The sequence below is a fragment of the Pleurodeles waltl genome, chromosome 5 (genome assembly GCF_031143425.1).
Source record: "Pleurodeles waltl isolate 20211129_DDA chromosome 5, aPleWal1.hap1.20221129, whole genome shotgun sequence".
NCBI classification, from domain to species: Eukaryota; Metazoa; Chordata; class Amphibia; order Caudata; family Salamandridae; genus Pleurodeles; species Pleurodeles waltl.
In genome coordinates this window covers 1496512761-1496532659 of record NC_090444.1, presented here as the reverse complement: position 1 = coordinate 1496532659, position 19899 = coordinate 1496512761, and the positions used below count along the sequence as shown (strand labels likewise).

General features: G+C 40.9%; 1 protein-coding gene across 2 annotated transcripts in view; it reads right to left on the bottom strand.

Annotated features, from left to right (window-relative positions):
• Nucleotides 1-19899, bottom strand: part of FAM83B (family with sequence similarity 83 member B) — a 240414-nt gene that overhangs the window by 198066 nt on the left and 22449 nt on the right. For both annotated transcript variants that reach the window (XM_069235784.1, XM_069235785.1), the window contains one exon: nucleotides 3498-4001. In XM_069235784.1, the coding sequence (XP_069091885.1) occupies nucleotides 3498-3953 (456 nt within the window). In that variant the 5' untranslated portion in view covers nucleotides 3954-4001. The remainder of the gene's footprint in view (nucleotides 1-3497; nucleotides 4002-19899) is intronic.

Below are 19899 nucleotides of genomic sequence, written 5' to 3'. Positions count from 1 at the left end.
CACATTTCAGTCAGGGCTTTCCTTGTGCGAGGCATACACCAGTGTGTGGTGCATCGATCAAAGGTTTCTGCAAGTCCTTTCACCCTGTTTGGTGTTGGAGACTGCCCGAGGTCTTGCAGGGAATCACTGTAAAGTGTCTATCTGTTCTTCCTTGTACCTCACAGCTCCAACCATCATCGGGGTGTTTGAAGTGTGTGTTAGGGCTGTTTCCATGTCCTCAACCCATCTCACTGTGAAACTCAAGGGCCGTAGTCAATATCAATAATTTGTCAACTGTGATGCCTGGTTGTCGAACATTGAGCTTTCTGAGACTGGAAGACCGGCATCCTTGAATCAGCTGCGTTCTTATTTTGTCCTGTTACAACATATCTACTGATTTCCCTTCTGCTTGGTAGGTCTGCCAGAGCTTTAAACTTTTATAGTCTGGATTCAACTGTAGATCAAAACACTGATTCAAAGCTACCACCATCGCATTGAAGTCGTTATTGTATCCCGTATTGGGTATGTTTTCAAAGCAATCATAAACTCTGCCCCACTCATATGCAGCACCATCAGTTTTGCACGTGGCACGAAAATAGTGTTGGAGGCCCCCAATTCACTGGCGCAATTTTGGGGCAGCAGTCCCAGATCGGCTAGCTGGCTGAGCGGAGCTACTGCTGTAACTTGTGCATGTGGCACTGTTGTGGCATTGAGGGTGCATCTCGTTGTGGGGGTGCTGACATGCTTCCTCAATGCTTACTTGATGTGATCTCTTTCCTGCTTTCTAGTGTGCTGAGGTCTGCCTGTTTCTCCTTTTTGTGATGTTGCTGTCCTTATTTAACTTGTGGAGGTTGTCCCTTCCCTTTCCTTGTGGTAGTGTGGCACCATGAGGTGCACTTCATCTCCTGTTTCCCTTCTTCTCATATACATTGCCAAAATAAAGCAAAGAAATCCTCTAAATGCAGATTACAGTTTCTATGTGACAGCCACACTCTTCGATTGTTGCAAGCTGTATAACCAATGCCACTTCATGCAACACTGGGAGCAAATGTCGAGCTAGGCCTCTCAAAGCACTCTGAGTGAACAGTTGAGGTCAGTGTTCCTGAATGGCCAGGCATGTCCACAAGTGCATGGCCGTTACCTGGGACCAATTAGATACCAAGTCAGAGTCACTGGGCAGTAGCTGCACTTCAACCACGTGTGCCAGCAGGTTATAGAGGAAGCACTGCGGGCTGTTATGGGTACGAGCAGCAAGTATGTGCACTGGCGGTCAGGCCTCCAGCGCGTGGTACCACGCTTCTTCTTCCTTCCAAGCATCGGGGTGGTAGGGCAGTGCTGTTGTGATGGGGGCACGGCCATGGGCACACTGCCGGTGAGCGGGCCATGGCTCGCTGAGTCAGGCACACGGTGCAGGGTGCTGCCTTAGCACAGGTGCAGCTTCATTACATGTTGGATGGCACGATGAGAGGTAGGGACTCGCACTTCTTTACTCCCACGTGCAACAGGGATCCAGGGTTCGTCCCCAATGTGGCATCATTGCACCTAGCACTTTGAAGCTTCAGTCAGGCCGCTGGCAGCAAATGGAGCAGACACACACACAGTACATATGGATTATGCCACGTGATTTCGAGTGAACAGCATTTATTTATACCCTCGGGCTCTCAGGTTTAGTGGGGTATGAATTGCATGGTAGAGGCCGGGTGGCACTCTACAAAAACTGATGTTCACGCAAAAAAATATTTGGGGATCCCAGAGTTAATTAATCACAAGGGAGCTAAGTTTCATTCACATTCCACAGAGACTTTTGTGAAGCTGCAGTTTGCACACACACCTCACAGAAATGATAACTTAGTACGTGCTTTTCCACTGCACATCTGATGAGACGACACCACTGGTCTCTCCCCAACATACAATAAGGAACCTTAGGTTGGAAATTATAATGTACGATTTAAAGAGAAACTTTTAATGATACACACCTCCCCTTTAATCACGGTCACGTTAGTAACACCATAAATCCCTCCATATTGTGAGGCTCATCACAGCAATGCATCAGTTATTGCTTCCGCTCTGTCAATGCTGGGGCATGCATCTGATAATAAACTCAAGCCCAGCTTTTGTGAGAATCTCAGGACATTCAATGGCAATGTTCTATAGAGTGGAGAAAGATAGAATCTAGACGGATTCCAGCTTCTTCATGAAGGCGACAGTGCCATGCACAACACAGAGCAATATCACCGAATAGAAGAAGGAAGGGTGGAACATTACTTTGTAGACTCATCTAACTGCTGCATCATTGAAATTGTCCTATGCTGGTGAAACATTGAAACTCCATACAACGTGCCTATCATAAAATAATGCATGAGCAACATAAATAAATGTATTGTCATTATAAATAATGTGGATATTGTTTCTTCCTTTAAAATGCTATTCAAACATCATGGTGCCTTTCTTCTTTTCATGCTATAAACTATTATTGTCATGCATGTAACATCAGGGAGAGACTCCTTAAGTAAAGCAGATAGCTAACTGGGTAAAATGAGCATGTCATTTCTCATTTATTTAGAATCGTCTAAAATTTCATGTCAGATCAAAACGATTCATATTGGCTATTCCCATTGTCAGAAAAGAAACGGGATTCAAAACACATAATCCATTGGAATTACGTTATTCGTATCAAATATATGTTTCGTAATTCACAGAAATATATAGCATAATTATGGTACATTACGACATTCAAACAAAGGACGTCTTGAAAATGAGATCCCGAGTCTCATTCCGTTCTCAATCAGTTACTTAGTCAGAGTTATGACAACGCTCGTAAATATTCAAAACATCAAAAGACACTCTGCTATTTGCTCAAAAAAGTAGTCTTCTCATGGAATGTAAACAAAGGAACATTATATGCAATCAGAAATCCATTGCACCTTTCAATTTGCCAGCAGCAGGTGTAAAACCCCTTACGCCTGCAGACAAAATACTATTTTGGTACAGCAAACTAAGTTGTCTCTGAATGCCCCAACTACTAGCTGAGCTGACAGAAAAAAGTACATTGTATTTGTTTTGCTGCAGCCTTCAGATAACTAAGCGCAGCAGATCTAAACTAAGTTATTGCTTGCAATAAACATTTTAGCGTTTAAAACAAAATATTACTTTTATGCCAAATAAACCTAGCAAAGCACTAATGTATAAAATAACAAATGATCCCATGCCAGGTTCCTGGTAACATGTAGAGACCACTTGGCTTTCGATGTTGTCGACTATGTTTTGCAGTAAAACCACTGACACTTTGGGTCCACCCTACCAGATCCCTTTAATTATACGTTCATAATAAAACATGTATAAAGAACAAAGCATATCCATTTCTATACGTCCCATAAGCTACTATCACTATATGGGAAGAACATGTAAGCTTAGGTACTTTGAGTGATGAGCACCTAGCATGACCAGGAAGCCATGACTACAGTGAAAAGTGTACTGATCTACAGAAAACACACACAGGAAGAAAATCAAGATCTTACCTGTTTCGCATCTTTCATCATCTTTCTGACAGTTTCCTTTATTGTTAGTGGCTGTGCGCGTGGAGGATGAAAGAGTAAATCAACTTTCGTTGGTCCTGAAAGTCCAGAAATTAGGTTTGGCCAGCCCAGGTCCAGGTTTGGAGCCTCCACATCTGACTCCATAGGCCAATACGTCCCAGATGAAGAGGCATCGTCTGTGTTGTCATCGGTAGAATAAGCCACATTTTCAGGAGGCTTCTTTATATTATTCAGAATGTAGCTAAGTTCCTCCTCAGCAAGAAATTCAGTTACCCGCTCTTTAGTAATGAATTCTTGGTAAGCCTCGACCCCGCCTTCTATCAATGTTTCAATAGCTACACGGTACCATTCTTTATAGTGAGGTTCAATATAGTTCTCTGATCTGGACTCCTCATGCAAAGAGGAAAGTGCAGAAAGTGAATCCATCATCGAAGGCATCTACTGAGTGTCACCTAATACACTTATACATGGAGAGCCAATTCAGACCTAAAAACAGAACAAAAAAATGCTGAAACGCATCTGAATGATGAAAATACAATTGTTGATGGAAGAGGACGACATCTCAACAGCTCTTCCTGTGGTCAATCAGTACAGGCTATACATTTTCGTCTACTAGACACATTCTAAATTCATGTACTGTTTTTATTTACCAGTTATTGAAAGAACTCCTTACATGCATTTAATACATTTGTTATAAATCAAACTGAAAGTTTCTATTGAACATTCCCACTTTGCAGCATTGTATTAAAAGACACAGCTCACTGCCTTCTGTATTGTGTGTTTTTCTCTTTTGGGATTGAAAGTCTTTATTATGCCTCTTCTATCCCTCCTGTTTTGAGTTCATGCGTGCATTCATCCTTTCTCTTGAGTATCCATCATTAAAACTGGTGGAAGAGGTTCCACAGTGTAGTAGTTTGTGGCAAGAGTTGTGGAATAGATCTAAGGCTAAAACCTCACCAAACCTCAATCACAATGAGTACTGTTATGACAGAGCAAAACTAGCCCATCTGGGAATACGGCATGCACATTCCATACTTAGGGCCTCATTTTGATCCTGGCGGCCTAATGACCGTCAGGGTTGAAGTGGTGGCCGGACCGCCGCAAATTCGGCGGTCCAAGCGCCATATTACGACCGTGGCAGTAGTGCCCCAGCCTGACCACCAGCACCACCAGATTACGACTTCACATCGGTATGGTTGTGCTGACAGTCTTAATCCACCAGGATTACGACATCCTACTCCGCCATCGGTTTCATGGCGGTAGCACTGCCATGAAAAGGCTGGCGGAGTCGGGGTGCAAGGGACCCCGGGGGGGCCTGCACTGCTCATGCACTGGGTATGGGCAGTGCAGGGATTCCCTGGCGAGCCCTGTCGCTCTGTTCACTATCTGCTTTGCAGAAAATGAACATTGCAACGGGTGCTGGTGCACCCTGGGCACTACAGCATTGCCGCCGGCTCTATTACAAGCCGGAGACTTTGCTGTAGGCTGCTTCCCGCTGGGCCAGTTTCCGCCTGAAAACTCATAGTGGTCCCAGCATGAAGGCTGCCACACTGGCGGCAACCTACCCGTCGGGACTTCAGCGGAAGGGCGTTTCCATCTGCCCAAGTCATAATGAGCCCCTTAGTCTATCTTTTGACCTTGCCAGAGAATTTAAACAATTTGAAGTAATCTGAGAGCTTTCAGCAAGATCAACCCACAGTTTCTAGATCTCAGAAGTGGACTAAAATCTTAATATATCACAATAGAAACATCCATAGACATTCACATTTTGAAGTATTTCATGATAATTGCTTTTTTATTTTTATTTTTTATTGGAGTTTGGCAACAAATATGGAAACCTTTATTTTAGTCCAAGGGAGATGAGCCAATGATTAAGTATGAGCATGAGAGTTAAAAATAAGAAGCTCAGACTTTAAAGAAACTTGGATAGTGCATCTCTAATAACAACGTGTTGAGTTTATGACCGAGATCCTACAAGAACGGATCCCATGCACAAGCTTCTTCATTTTGTTTGTGCTCTAAACAAAGATTATTCACAATTCTTGCAACTATCCAAATTGCCACCTCAGGTATAGTTCTGGATGCTTTCCTACGTGACCGCTGTTTTTCCATTGAACTTACCATATCAAGCCATTGACAGGTCTTTGTGAGATAACTGTAAAAAGGCTGAGATTTGTTTGCTAAAGGTGAGTGTCTTATTGACAAAAATGGAGGAAAGCATATTTGTGGAATTGTGGTTTCTCCAAAGACATTTATAGACAATATATTATTTTCTACTTCATATTTTTCTTCATCTCAGAAGCAGCAATTTCACATTTTAGTTCATTCTGTATTGTTGGAATTTGCCCTTTTGCAGGGTCATTCCCCCAATCTTTTTGCTTTCTGCCTCCTATTTTTTCTGACCTGTTTCTGTTAGCTTTTGAACTCTGAGCACTTTACCACTGCTAACCAGTGCTTAAGTGCATATGCTCTCTGTGTAAATTGTATGGTTTATTGGTTCATTCATGATTGGCATATTTTATTTACTGGTACGTCCCTAGTACCGTGCACTAGAGGTGCCCAGGGCCTGTAAATCAAATGATATTAGTGGGCCTGCAGCACTGGTTGTGCCACCCACATTAGTAGCTCCGTAATCATGTCTCAGACCTGCCACTGCAGTGTCTGTGTGTGCAGTTTTAAACTGTAAATTCGACTTGGCAAGTGTACCCACTTGCCAGGTCTAAACCTTCCCCTTTCCTACATGTAAGACACCCCAAAGATAGGCCTGAGGTAGCCCCAAGGGCAGGGTGAAGTGTATGGTTAAGGTAGTAATATGTTTTATATGTCCTGACAGTGAAATACTGCTAAATTAGTTTTTCACTGCTGCAAGACCTGTCCCTCTCATAGGTTAACATGGGGGCTATCTTTAAATATGATTAAAGTGTAGCTTCCCTTTGGGAGCGGATAGACATCTGGAGTTTGGGGTCTCTGAGCTCACAATTTAAAAATACATCTTTTAGTAAAGTTGATTTTAAGATTGTGTGTTTAAAAATGCCACTTTTAGAAAGTGACCATTTTCTTGGTTAAACCATTTCGTGACTCTGCCTGTTTGTGGATTCCCTGCCTGGGTCAGTTTGACAGTTGGACTGGTTGCACCTCTCACTAGACAGTGACACAAAGGGAGCTGGGTTGTAGTCTGCATTTCCTGATGGGCCATCTGTGCTAGGAGGGAGGGGAGCAGTGGTCACTCACACCTGAAAGGGCTGTGCCTGCCCTCACACAATGTAGTCTCCAACCCCCTGGTGTGTGTCTGGAGCCTGGCCTGGGCAAGGCAGGAATTTCACAAACAAGAGAGACTTTCCTATGAAGTAGGCCTACTTCAAAAGGCAAAATGGGCATAAGAAGGGCACCCAAAACCAAAGACTTTAGAACACTTCTGGAACCAAGAGGAACCTCTGCCTGGAGAAGAACTGAAGAGCTGAGGAAGAAGAGTTGCCATGCCTGTGACTGTGCTTTGTGGAGCCCTCCTGCAGTTGCTTCTTCTGCCTGTGCTAGAGGACAAAGACTGGACTTTGTGTTGCCTTCCTTCTTGTGAAGAACTTTCCAAGGGCTTGATTTAGAGCTTGCCCCCTGCTTTTTGAAGTCTCAGGGACAGCAAAGACTTCTCTCTGCCAACACCTGGAGCCTCTGCTGAGACTCCTACTCTGCCAAGTGGTGCCCATCCAGATCCTGGGACCCTGAAAGGAGAAGCTGGCAGCCCAAGAGTGAGAAATCCATGCACTGACTGCCGTACAGGGAGAAGATCGCCGCAACTCCAATCAGCGGCTGAAAAATCAAGGCGCCTCAGGTTCGCGGGTACAAATTGGCCCTCACCAGTGACGCGACCAGAAGATCGATGCCACTGGAGAAATGATGCACAGCATCGCTGACGGAGACCGATGAGATCGCAACCCGTGCTGCGTGGTTTTTGTATCATTGTGAGGCAGGCTTTCTGACACAAATATCACTGGGCGTGCAAAAACTATGCAAGGCCTGCCTTGACCCGAGCGTGCCGTTCGTATCGATGCATCGCTCTCCTGAGGAGAGAAGAAACGATGCACGCCGACTCGACTGAAGGAGAAACGACGCAAGGTCTCGCTCCTGAGTTATATAGATGCATCGCAAGCCCTTTTTGATGCACACTCGCCCGTGCGGGGTTATTTTTGACGCACCTAGGTACATTTTCACGCTAGCAGCGTTGTGTTTAAAATGACATGAAGACTCTTTTTTTTCATTTTTATTGATAACTTGACTTGTGTATTGTGGATTTTTGTCATTTTGGTCTTGATTTGTTTAGATACGTATTTTCTATTTTTCTAAACCTGTGTTGTCATTTTGTAGTGTTTTCATTGTTACTGTGTTTGTTGGTACAAATACTTTACACCTAGCACTCTGAAGTAAAGCCTGCCTGCTCGTGCCAAGCTACCAAGTGGGTGAGTGGGGGTTAGCTGAGGATGATTCTCTTTTACCCTGACTAGAGTGAGGGTCCTTGCTTGGACAGGGGGTAACCTGACTGTCAACCACAGACCCCATTTCTAACATGTATTAAAAATGATCAATAGATTTTGTGGCAAGTTGAACAAAAAGTAAAGACTTAGGCCCTCTTTGTGAACATGGCGGTCTGGGTAATTACCGCCACCGGCATAGTGGCCTAGACCGCCATATAACATACGTGGCAGAACCGCCACCCCCCGCACTGCTACACAGCTCCTTTAGGAGCCGGCGTCAATGTTGAGGCCCTGCATCCACCTGAATGTACATTATGTGGCCAGCGGGGCCTTCTGCGCACTGGCGGTCTTTTGTTGACCAGCGCTGAACTCAGGGGGTTTTCCCGCAGAGTTCATAATGACCTCCTTAAGCTCTCTGAGGTAAAGCCAACACTGTAATGTTATGTAGAATGTTTTTAGAAAAAAAAGGTAATGTTCTGAAACTGGCCACACAATAAATACTGATTGTGTGGGGGTTGATATGTACTGGTGCTCAATTTGCAACTAATTCCGATTGACACACCTAGTAATGTGGTACAATGTGATAATAGAGTACGTTAATCCCCATTCTGATGTCGCTAATGGCTTGACTTCAGAGCTGCTCGGGTTCATACAAATTTTATTGCTATAGCATGAACACTAATGTTGGTGTTGATGCTTGCAAAACACAAATGAGTCATGTACTGTAAACCCAAAATCTCAGACATCATTGTTTTCCATATCCATCAACAACCCAATGATACAATCCTAACAAACTGGAAATGTCTTAATTACAAAATCCTTTCTTTTATTTAAAAATAGACACTGTGTTTTAAAGAATGCACAGTAGGGTGTGGGTTTCAGTGGTGGGTGTAAAAGGGGTGTGCCAGAATTGTTTCTAGACTGATATGCAGATTGTTGAGCCTCAGAGAAGGGATCAGATGATACTGATTCACAGATTCACCGTAGAAACAAATAGTTACAGAAGCAGGAGCACTGGAAGTAGGGGTGTTTGGGGTACTGCAGTACCCCAAAAATAATCATGCTGGAGTTCAGAAGGTGAGTAAGCAATAAAGATGTCTTTATGTTTAGTTTTTATTCAGACACACTGCTGTGCCTTCAAAGACAGAGGTGGAATGTCAGGTGATGTCTTCTGGCAAATTGCTGCTTATTATTTTTGTATGGTGATTGTTGTTTCCTTTTTTTTTCTCTGACTGAAGAATTTAGTAAAGTGAACTATCTGATAATTGTGTTGGAGTTTGAAAGGGAAGGCTGTAGGATATGTGTTTTTACTAACACACAACAACATTGAAGTACCTGAAAATTAATCGTTTAGGTATTTCAAAATATATCAGCAATAAGGAAAGCACGAAGGAAGCAATTTTTTTTGTAATTTTGAAGTGTGAAGCAAAGAAAGATTTTAACATGATCAAAACAAAATAAGACACTTTACTTGTTGTGCAAATGATAAATCTTTCCTGAAACCCAATTATCACACATTATTGTTTGTGCGCTATATAGTTGCATCAGTAATACTGCCCATTAGTGAAACTTTGTTGCCATTTCAATGGAAAATATGCTGTCTCTAAATGGCAGTGCGCTACCATGCCATGCTTTAGTAATAGATTTGGGGCAGTGTACTCCAAAATGCAGTACCATTTGTGTACCACATGCTTACAACTCTCCTGCTGAGTGGGTGTGGCTAATTTTCTATCCTTGTTGTTTGTGCCACTATAGGATTTTTCACAATTCCAATGACCTCAATGATGTAACATTGATGACAGCACCCCACTCTGAAAATTGTTCCAGCACAACTGTGTAAATCAAGGATCATATATTGAAATGTAGGATATGTTTGTCCAAATATGTAAAATGCTATTCTCTTACAGTATAAAGACTATAAACCAGAAAACTAAAAATGTCTGAAAAAGCTGAACACACACATATAGTGCTGAGTGTAGTATGCTACTTATTACCACTTTTAAGTGTGGGGAGCATGAGTAATGATATCTCTCCCTCAGCAATTATAATAAATAGCACATGTGCACATCAGCATATACAGATTATGCCATGGTACTTTTTCATGTGCTCTTGTTTTAAGTAAATGTATTTATTGAAAATCAGGATTCAAGGTGTTACATTTATGCAGTATGGTAAATGGTCAAATTGTTTTTAAGAGACTTCCTGGCTATTTAGAGTTTTTTCCCTTTGCAAAGAAATTGTTATGTGCCATTTGTGAGGCAGAAAAAAGTGTTTATCTTATGTCTTTTGCTGCAATAAACCCTTAATTTGACCATTGATAAATAGTAATAAATGTGTGAATGCATGTTTTGTTAATACATTTGTACAGTTACTTGCACACACACACACATGCACACACACTCACACACACATGCACACACATGCAGTTTATTTAATAACATATATATTGCCTATTTGCTCAAACTGGTGGAACAGACTGTAGTTCCCTGTGTCACCTACTTTCAAATGGTGGCTCACACCCCCTTCAATACTTATTATAAGATGGATTATAATAAATAACCACTGTAGTTTATTTCTGTCACTGGTCTCTAGTGAAGGCCAAATGTATGTGCTGCGAAGTGCCATATGTCCAAAGCCATTCACACAGAGGAATCAAATAGCCTCCTGTGTACACTTTTTCACACTTAAAAAAACTCAACTAATACAAGATTGCACTGTTTAGTATAAGGAAAATAGTTGGGCTAGATTTACAAAGGTGTTGGTGCAACCTACTCCTTTAGCATTCTTAAACGTCCAACTGTGAGCCAGGACTAAGCCATCAGTATCCCTGCTTACTCCTGGAATTCATGCGTATGCTCTGAGAATAAGCTCGCACACCTTTGTGAATTGGGCCCTTCATCCTTTTCACTCATTATTTTTAATATTGCAGTAGACACTGTAGTTCGAAACAGAGGATTTGAAGACTTTTAGTCAACTATGTCAAAAACAGGTTATGAATTAGTGGAACATTTTTTTAATAACCTCAGCTCCCAGTCAGACATTATTGGTAAATAAATCTGAGTCCTCTGCTATTCTAAGGTTCCACTTCTCGACCTTCTCCAACCCTCCATTTGCATTTGGTTTATCTTTGCACTGTGCTGTTTACTACACAGTGTGGGAAATAGAACTGATGAATCCTTTCACTCATAAGTAAGTTAATTTTAACATCTCTATGTGAGGAACTGTCTTTTTCGCACAAGTCTACCTTGTTAACAAATATAACAGGTGCTGTGTGTTAGGAATGTGGGTTCCTCCCACGAAACCCTGCAGTTTTTTCGCTCTTGAAAATCTGACCTTTGATCTCGGTTACAGCTTGTTTTAATGGTCACTGACAGTAATATTTCGCTTAATTTAAATATGAGCTGTAACCTCCAGTGGCCACCTTTTAATAGAACAAGGTCATCTCTGAGAAAGAGATCTGAAAAGGCTGCATGTAATGCATTTTACCACACATGTCCTAATGTAGGCTGAAGGAAAAAGGCTGTTGTTCAGACTCAGCCTGATATCTGCACTCAGCCAGACAGGGCCCAGTCTAAATTGACAGAATTCAATTGCGCACCAAAAAATACTGTCCAATTCATTTTGGTTTAAGTGTATAATATGTGGTGTTTTTCGCTTTGTGAACTTTGGCCTTCATTACGAGCTACCCACTTAATTGTGACATGTGTAGTACCTCTTTTTATCGCACAGATCACAATTATGTTCTTTCAATAATATTATCTTACCTCCAGAAAATTATTGGGGAAAGATGTCATTTAAATGAACATGTTGATTTTGGTGCAGTAAGCACCAAAATCTGAATGTTATGCCTCAAAATGCTTGTAATTGGGTGGTATTCATTCCACCTGATAATCAGAAGAAGGCAAACATTTGTCACTGGTGTCCTGAAGGAGGTCCCTTTAAAGATTTTGAAGGAAAGAAGAGGGGCTGCATTGGCCGATGCAGGAACTGAGACATGGTGCATTTTAAGGGGATTGTCATTTTGGATTTTTACCACAATGCTCTATCCAGATGGGACAATCAGAGGGCAAGTTCCAATAGTATAAACAGAAGTAGAGGAATGTCATGCCATCACTAGAATGGATTGGGCTTCACCAACTGTAAAACTCTTAAATCTTGTTCTTAAACTGGTGTAAAGACTGGAAAGTTGAGAAGGAGCTTGGAAAGAAAGAAGGGACCAACAGCAGTGCTGTCCACCCCTTTCAGGTGAGTGTGGGTACACTCACTTGTGGCTTCCATTCATTACCTTTCGGGGATTCCTCCGCCAGAACTGGTGGCACCAGAATTTCAGTCTCATGGCCATAGGTATAGTGAGGTGCGGACCTATTGACCTGAAGTAGTGGCAGTGTGAATACCTTGTGAGATTGGACCGGCTGAAGTGCCTCAAGAAGTGGGTACGATGTACTTGGGCTGTTGCTGACAGTCATCCTGCGAGATGGTTAAATATCTAGGTGACTGGGATGTGCAGTGCAATGTGGTCTGCTATGGGGGGGTCTGTTGGGTGCTGTTCATAAGCCTAAGTTCCCCAGATCAGGAGACCTCAAGAGCAGGGCAGGGGAATAGGGTCAAAGTCTCTACAGTGAAGCTGCTGTTTCCAATATGAGGAAGCAACAGTGCAGTGCAATGAGGAGCTGAAGACGTCATATGTTTCTAGTACAAGAAGTTCTATAGCTGCTGGTATGGGTGACTAGGGGCGCCCCCTGGAGAAAAATGTACTTAAAAACTACTTAATCAGTAAAATGTAACCGTCATTTCTTTAATGTATTTTGCCACTCAAGGCTGCGTTTTAGTAATAGTGGATGATAAATTCTGCTCTTCCAATGGAAGTGGTGGAATTTTGACCACTCCGGAGTTCTGGCAAAATTACCGTTGACCGCGTGGCAGAGTTTTTTCTCACGTGTGGCTTGCCAATAGTAAGTTGTCGAGCGTGAGCAAGAATTGGTTCCCCCAGTGCACCTTTCAGGCATTGGGGGGGCACCCAACAAGAATTTCTCACCACCATTGGTCACCAGTGGTCTGGACAGTTCGCAGTAAAAAAGCTGCTTAAGTAGAAAATCTACACAAGAAGCAGCAAAAGCAACTCTAGCAGCAGCTCACCCGGTGTGCAACATGTTGCCGTTCAAGCTCACAATCCTAAAAATCAGCATGAACAGTGTAACATGATGATTTCTGCCCATTTTCAGAACTCATAGATTTCTCATGTAACTCAGCAGAATTTGGCAGTGGAAAACTCTACAAGTTTCTTCCACCTCTACTTTTAAGGTCAGGCCTGTTTCTCATTGCAAGTGATGTTGTTTACAAGGGGCTTGGACCCCGCCCATTGCATAACATTCATTGGTTTCATTGTCGCTTTTATTTTCTGGCTCCTAATTGACCCACGCATGTCGACTTCACTTGCTTTTCTTTTGTGTGGAGCACAGACCAAGTACTGATTTCTTCATCTTGATTATGGTCCTTTCCCTGCTCTCACTGTGATTGAAATATTATCTTTTAAATTATTTCTTGTTCCCTCTCCAACTCCTCTGTGTTGCTTCTTCCCCTCTTAATACCCATTGTTTGTGTTGGTTCTTCTGCTTCCACCCTACCCCACCTTGTCTGTTCTGCTTCTTCCTCTCCCAACCTTCTATTGTCTGTTTTGCTTCCTACCTCCTCCCACCTCCTACCCACCCATTTCTATGTTTCACCACCCCAACTGCCAAAAGAAAAAAGTGCTCTGACATGGCCAGCACAAGCCACTTCGTAGCACCTTTTTTAACCTGTTCCGTTATCTGCTCCCCCCCACTATCTCTCTTGTTGTTTGCATTATTTCAAGTTAAATACGGTTTCAGATTGATGGGAAGTTAGAAATATTTTGCTAGTTTATGCTCCTGTCCGAAGAACTGCAGTTCATAATATATTTGATTAAGGCTTGTGAGAGATTCCCACTGTTATGGTAAAATCCGGGGGGAGTGGGAACAGAAAGATCTTTGTGGTTCATGTTAATCTGTAGATGTTATGTGAAAAGCAGTAGAGTACATTAGTCAGTACAGTGGCAGGTTCTCAGAGCTGCATGTTAATTGTGGAAAGGTTATTTTATAATCTGCACAGTTTTTAAATGATAAACCTTTGCGTTTTAAGATGTTGAAAGGATGTGTGTGACATGAGGCTTTCTTTACCCATGCTTTGTTAACTCCCTTACACTGTAATGTGCCTATGCTTGTAACAAATGCAAATGATTATCTAAATTCATAATGTTTTGTTCTGGAAGGTCAAAGTTCTCCTTTTGTTCCTTGTTTCTCACACTTGATGCACTCTAGAAACACTCCAATTTGCTTTCCTGTTAGCTTCCACCGCCCCTTCTATTGCCCTGCCGCACATCCCCACCTGCCGAAAGAATAAAAAACACTTTCACACATCCAGCACTGACTGCACCATAACACTTTTTTATTACTTCAGCCACTGTACACAGCAGCTGTGCTGTTCTACAACATGCTTAAAGGCATTGGCAAATCAAATAGTTCTCACATAGCAATGCCCTTCTGGCTTTGCCAGTGCTTGTTTCGATATGCAGTGGGTGTTTCCAGCTGAGCTGACACCCGGAGACATAAAGAAAACTTAAGCACACCAGTGTCCTATCAAGATCTGGCCCTTGGAAGCAGGACAGTAGAGAAATAGCTTTTGAATTCTCAAGCTCTCATTTCTAATCCCCCTTTTAGAATGGGTGCCTTTTCCATTTGGTCCTGCAGTGAGTGTTCCAAATATTTAACTTTGTCAAAGGGGGTGCTCGGAGGTAAGCTAGAGTACTGCCCAGTCTCCAGATCACTGGATGAAGAAAAGCGAGTGGAAGAAAAAGAGTAGGAGGATCAGGTCCACTATCCAGCACCTTCAATGGGACCATGCTGCTATCAGAGGAACAGCAGTGTAGCTGCATTGCGCAGGTATCCCTGCCTCCATTGAGGACGGGCACCAGCTGAAGTGTGCGGGCACCAATGTGTTCAATGCATTCACCTCATAGAAAAATCAAAACTTGAAAAGTAAGCACTCAATCACATTGACACGCCACAGTGTGCATCTTCCTCTTGTAGCATGCTGGTTGCAAGACCACCAAGATTTCAGATGACATAGCATTTTAGGCTGAAGCTCATGCTCTCAGTGGATAAAAACATCAAGTCAGACTAATACTTAAAAGGTCTCTCTAGTAAAACAAAATCTCATTTTAACATGGAAAGTTTTAGATATGGCCATATTTGATGTTTGTATCTACAGAGACTTCATGTTTGTAGTAATACATATGCAGATCTGCCTAGCTGCTGGGTTAGCTTTCTAGGTAGGATCTCATGCTAATGCTCACACCTGTAGACTTGCTTTATAGATTTAAGAAAGTTATTGTAGAAGGTAATAGGCCCTTTTTTTCAATAATGTGGCTATCTTGACAAACCCTGAAGGTTTAACTTTTTGATTACGAGCAGCTGATGTTATGGCAATAGGCTTTTAGGAGGATACTGCTGATTTTCCATGTTAGTGCTTTGGGGGCAGAAAAGGTCTATGGGGTTAGATACTCCCTCTGGCAAACCTTTAGGGTAGATGACTTGGACCCTGGTTACTCTGGAGAGGCCCCTTTGGGGTTTCCAAACTGTTGTTGTCACTGTACTTGTGTATATAGTTGTGACTGTGCGCATACTGTTTAGTTAAGGATGCAATAAAGTACATTTTGCTTTTAAAATAAAAACACTGGTTTTTCATTGGTCTATAGAGTGTTGTTGCTCGGCTGTCCAGTGTTTTGCGTTTCTAACCCAGAGTATCTCCGTGAGTCAACCTCTGGCTTCTTTGCCTTACTGCCTGATGTTCAAGTGCTAAACGTACTACTTAGTCCACAATATATACTACTTAGTCCACATTACATAGCCCCATGGCGCAAGCCCCCCTCAGCACAAATGTGCCCCATTGAGTCCTGATTGCCATAGAAATCCCAAACAGAACTTATCACACAATAGATTTGAAATTGTGAACAATATAAACACTGATGACAAAGAAACTAATCTTATTAAGTTAAATGTTGATTCAGTTTTAAACAGCATTGAGTACATCAATTAGTTGTGAACCCTGAGTATATACCCAGGCCTGCGGTCTTGAAATATTATCTTGACTCAGTTTTTCTGGATCCTATATTATGTCACGATGACTGATATAAATATACATGTGAAGCAAACATGTATATATACAATGACTTGCTTATGCCCTTTTTATTGGCTTGTTATTTTATTAGTTGTGTTTCTGTCTTTCCATACAAATGCATCAAACAGTTTATTTCTGATTTAATCACAAGCAATTATTGCCAAATATATCAATGCCTTATCTATGTACCAAGATGCATTGCTTACTGGATATTTTTTATGCAAGTACTTTACCAGAGGAGGCCTGTTACCCTTTCAATGTATTTTTCAGTTTTGAACACATTGTGCATCTATAAACTAGACCAGGGCCAAAAAGAGCCATTTAACAGTGACAGGTTGCCTTACAAAGAACTTTATACAAGTTACAGGGGGAAGAATTAAGTTCAATGGGTTTTAATGGTTACGTTAATTAATTTACTCATGGACATGGAATCAAAAATTAATACACATTTCGATGCTTTGAAACAAACATAAGTTATGTAAACTAAAAGCCATTATCTAATTATGATTAATTGCGGTCAAAAGCATGGTTTGTAAGGAACACAAAATACGAAATAGCAAACATAATTATAATTTATGCACACTCCAGAGTGCTGGCTATCCTTAAGGGGGCTTAAATATAATCCATTCTGCCCTAAGCCTTCTAATACAAATTGTCAAAATTATAAAATGCATTTTTTCCATTTTAATTCTACACTCTAGTGCTACTGCTCTGTATCGTTGATATAAAAATTAATCTCAAATATATTGAGTGTCAAATGTCACAGTGCTGCGCAAGTCAAATATCTGACCTTCCATTTTATTCCTTTTGTATTTTATCACATCTTTATAAAATTTCACCGAAGTAAGAAAATGTAATAAAGAGTGTTTTCCTAGATTTGTGAGCAGCAAATTGGATTAGTATATGTCTGTCTGTCAAGAGAACGTTTAACTGCAATTCCTAACAACTATACAGAAATCCTACTCTCTTTTAGCATTTTGCAGAGTGCCTCACATACAATATTGAGGCATCACCCCTTACAACTTCCAGTTTTTCTAACTTTACAAACAATTTCACAAAGTACCTATACCAGGAATATTTACATGCAACATGTGAGTGATCCTACTACCTATCACTTATTCACCAGGCTCCTCATAGAATATATGTACATGATTATAGATATAATAAAACAAAGATCATTCCAAAGAGTTAAGATTCCATAATAAGGGACAGGATGGAACATCATATTTTGGGACAGTAGCTAAATCATATTTTTGTCACTGCTATGAAACACTTCAGGCATTTTTACTATTGTTAACCTTGAGATATAACTTTAGTTTCTGGTGCCAGAGGCAGTGGCAATAAGCTCATATTTAGAGAGCTGATGAGAGACTAGGAACATGGAATTACTTTCTGAAGGGATGAAGGTGTTTGTTCTGTTGGTCCCTTTTCTCTATGTCACTCAATTTCTACATACACTAGGGTGACCAGATTTTTAGGAGCAGAAACTTGGACAGGTCAGACATAAAAGAATGACTAAAGACTTTACACTCACTTTCATATCTGGCCTGTCCCGTTTTTTTGCTTAGCTTTGTGAATGTGTGCCTATACATGTGTGTGTATACATATACACACACACACACACTCTTACAAGACTACACATATAAAATTAGCTATGGCTTGACCTCCCACTCTGCACCCCCAATCCATCTCAATGCCTGGAGCAGACAGGGGACTGTGTTGCCTGACAGTAACAGGTAAATTACTTCAATAATTTCATACTTTTTAGGCGTCTGTTAAAGGACAGCATACCTTTAAATTATGCTTCCCTAGATAATCTGACCTTTGTCCCAAAAACCGGGACATTTATATGATGATCTAACCTTTGTCCCAAAAAACAGGACATTTGTTTAAAATTTAGAGAAGTGTCGGGACACCGGGACAGTCCTCTAAAAAATGGGACTGTCTGGGGAAATCCGGGACGTCTGGTCACCCTAACATACACTGTACGTACAACAAAAACATACTTACTCCTGCTCTACACCTTCATGTCACATTTCTCTCATTGATGCAGGAGCCTGCAGCTATAGCAGAGTAGAGAAGCTTGATTTCAAATTCACTCCATTCAAATAGGTCATGACTTGAAGTCCTCATATTTTGAGGTAAAATCTCACAAAAAAGTAGTAATAGGTTGCTATGAATATTTTGTCACAAAAACATAAACAAAACCATTGTTATTGTATTTTTTGTTGTTTATTTTTTAACAATCAAATCCCCAAACAATGGGAAGGCATAATGGTTGCTATAGTAGATTTAGAATCAGGCTTAGTAAATCTTTTGAATCTCAGTTTATCAACCTACCAGAAAGGCAAAGACGTATGTAAAGAAATCTACTATTTGTTTTGTGAGCATCTAAGATTAAATTAATTCTCTCATATTTTACTTATCTGAGCTTAAAGTCCCTGCCTGGCTCAGATATTTGCATAATTTACATGGTATCATGAGATCAACAATCAGTATTCCAGATATGCACTTAGACAGGAACAAACTTGGTAAACACTAAATAGTAGGGCTAGGTACTTGCGGTTGGAGCCTGAATTTGTTCTGAATCTCTTTTAGGTCTTATTGGCTTTTGGGACCATGGACCACAATGTGTTGTACAGTCAACTGTTTAATGAATGCAGTAGTAAGCCAGACTAACCTATCCCCTTCAAGTAAATGTTAGCTCCTCCTGCTCTAGTGAGTTCTCTTTAGTCCATGATTTCTCGTTGCATGTTTAGAGAGCCAGCTGTGCTAGCTGATGATTACAATCTAATTTGTTTTGTTGTTATGTGATATTAAAATGCATGTAACAGTTCTCTGTAAGGGATTCCCCACATCTCATCTGCTGTTGCACTGTACATCATGAGGACACATTCTTAGTAAAGCAGAGCTTTATAATAATGAAGCATATCTTTGATCACATATATCTTGAACAATCACACCAAGAAAGTTAGGTTAAGCTCATAACTTCTGAAATCAGTCATCAGTTGTGGTGTATCAAATGGTTCGATCCTCACTTAATTAACATTTCAAACCTTATATGCTTCACCTATCCAGCATCAAAGAAGCCTATCAGCTCTGCCACAACACAATATGCACAGGCATGCCTCCTAGATAAATTCAAACTCATTGGAGGACCTTAGGGCCCTCTAAGCAGTAAAATGTTTGAACAATATCCAGCAATTAAAAAGGCAAACTGATTGTCTATGTCACAATAAAAATAAAAAAAATGTGCTAGGGGTTTTGAGGTTACATCACTCTTTATTTTCTACTTGGCAGGAAAATATTGGTCTGCCCTCAGCACCGGAAAAATGTTTCATTCTAATGCGTTGATAAATGGTAAATGACAATTATTTAATTTAAAGAATATTGAGTTACAAGACTATTGTGTCAAAAATATCTACAGATCAAAAATATCAGGTAACACAACACAGACAGTAAGAATATCAAGTTTTAAATTATTCTTGTATATAATATTGTTTTCTGTAATATTGTTGCATTCATATCATTTTAAATTTATTTAATATGTAACAGTACATAAATTCAAATATTCATAGTATTACTATTGATGCTTTTTTGTTTGTTAGTATAGTTTGTAAGTTGTAACGTGTAATCTAGATATTTTTAACATGTATCTTAGTAATTTTATAATTTAGCAGCAAGTTGTTGGGTTTGTAGTGGGATACATTGGGAACTTATTAAAA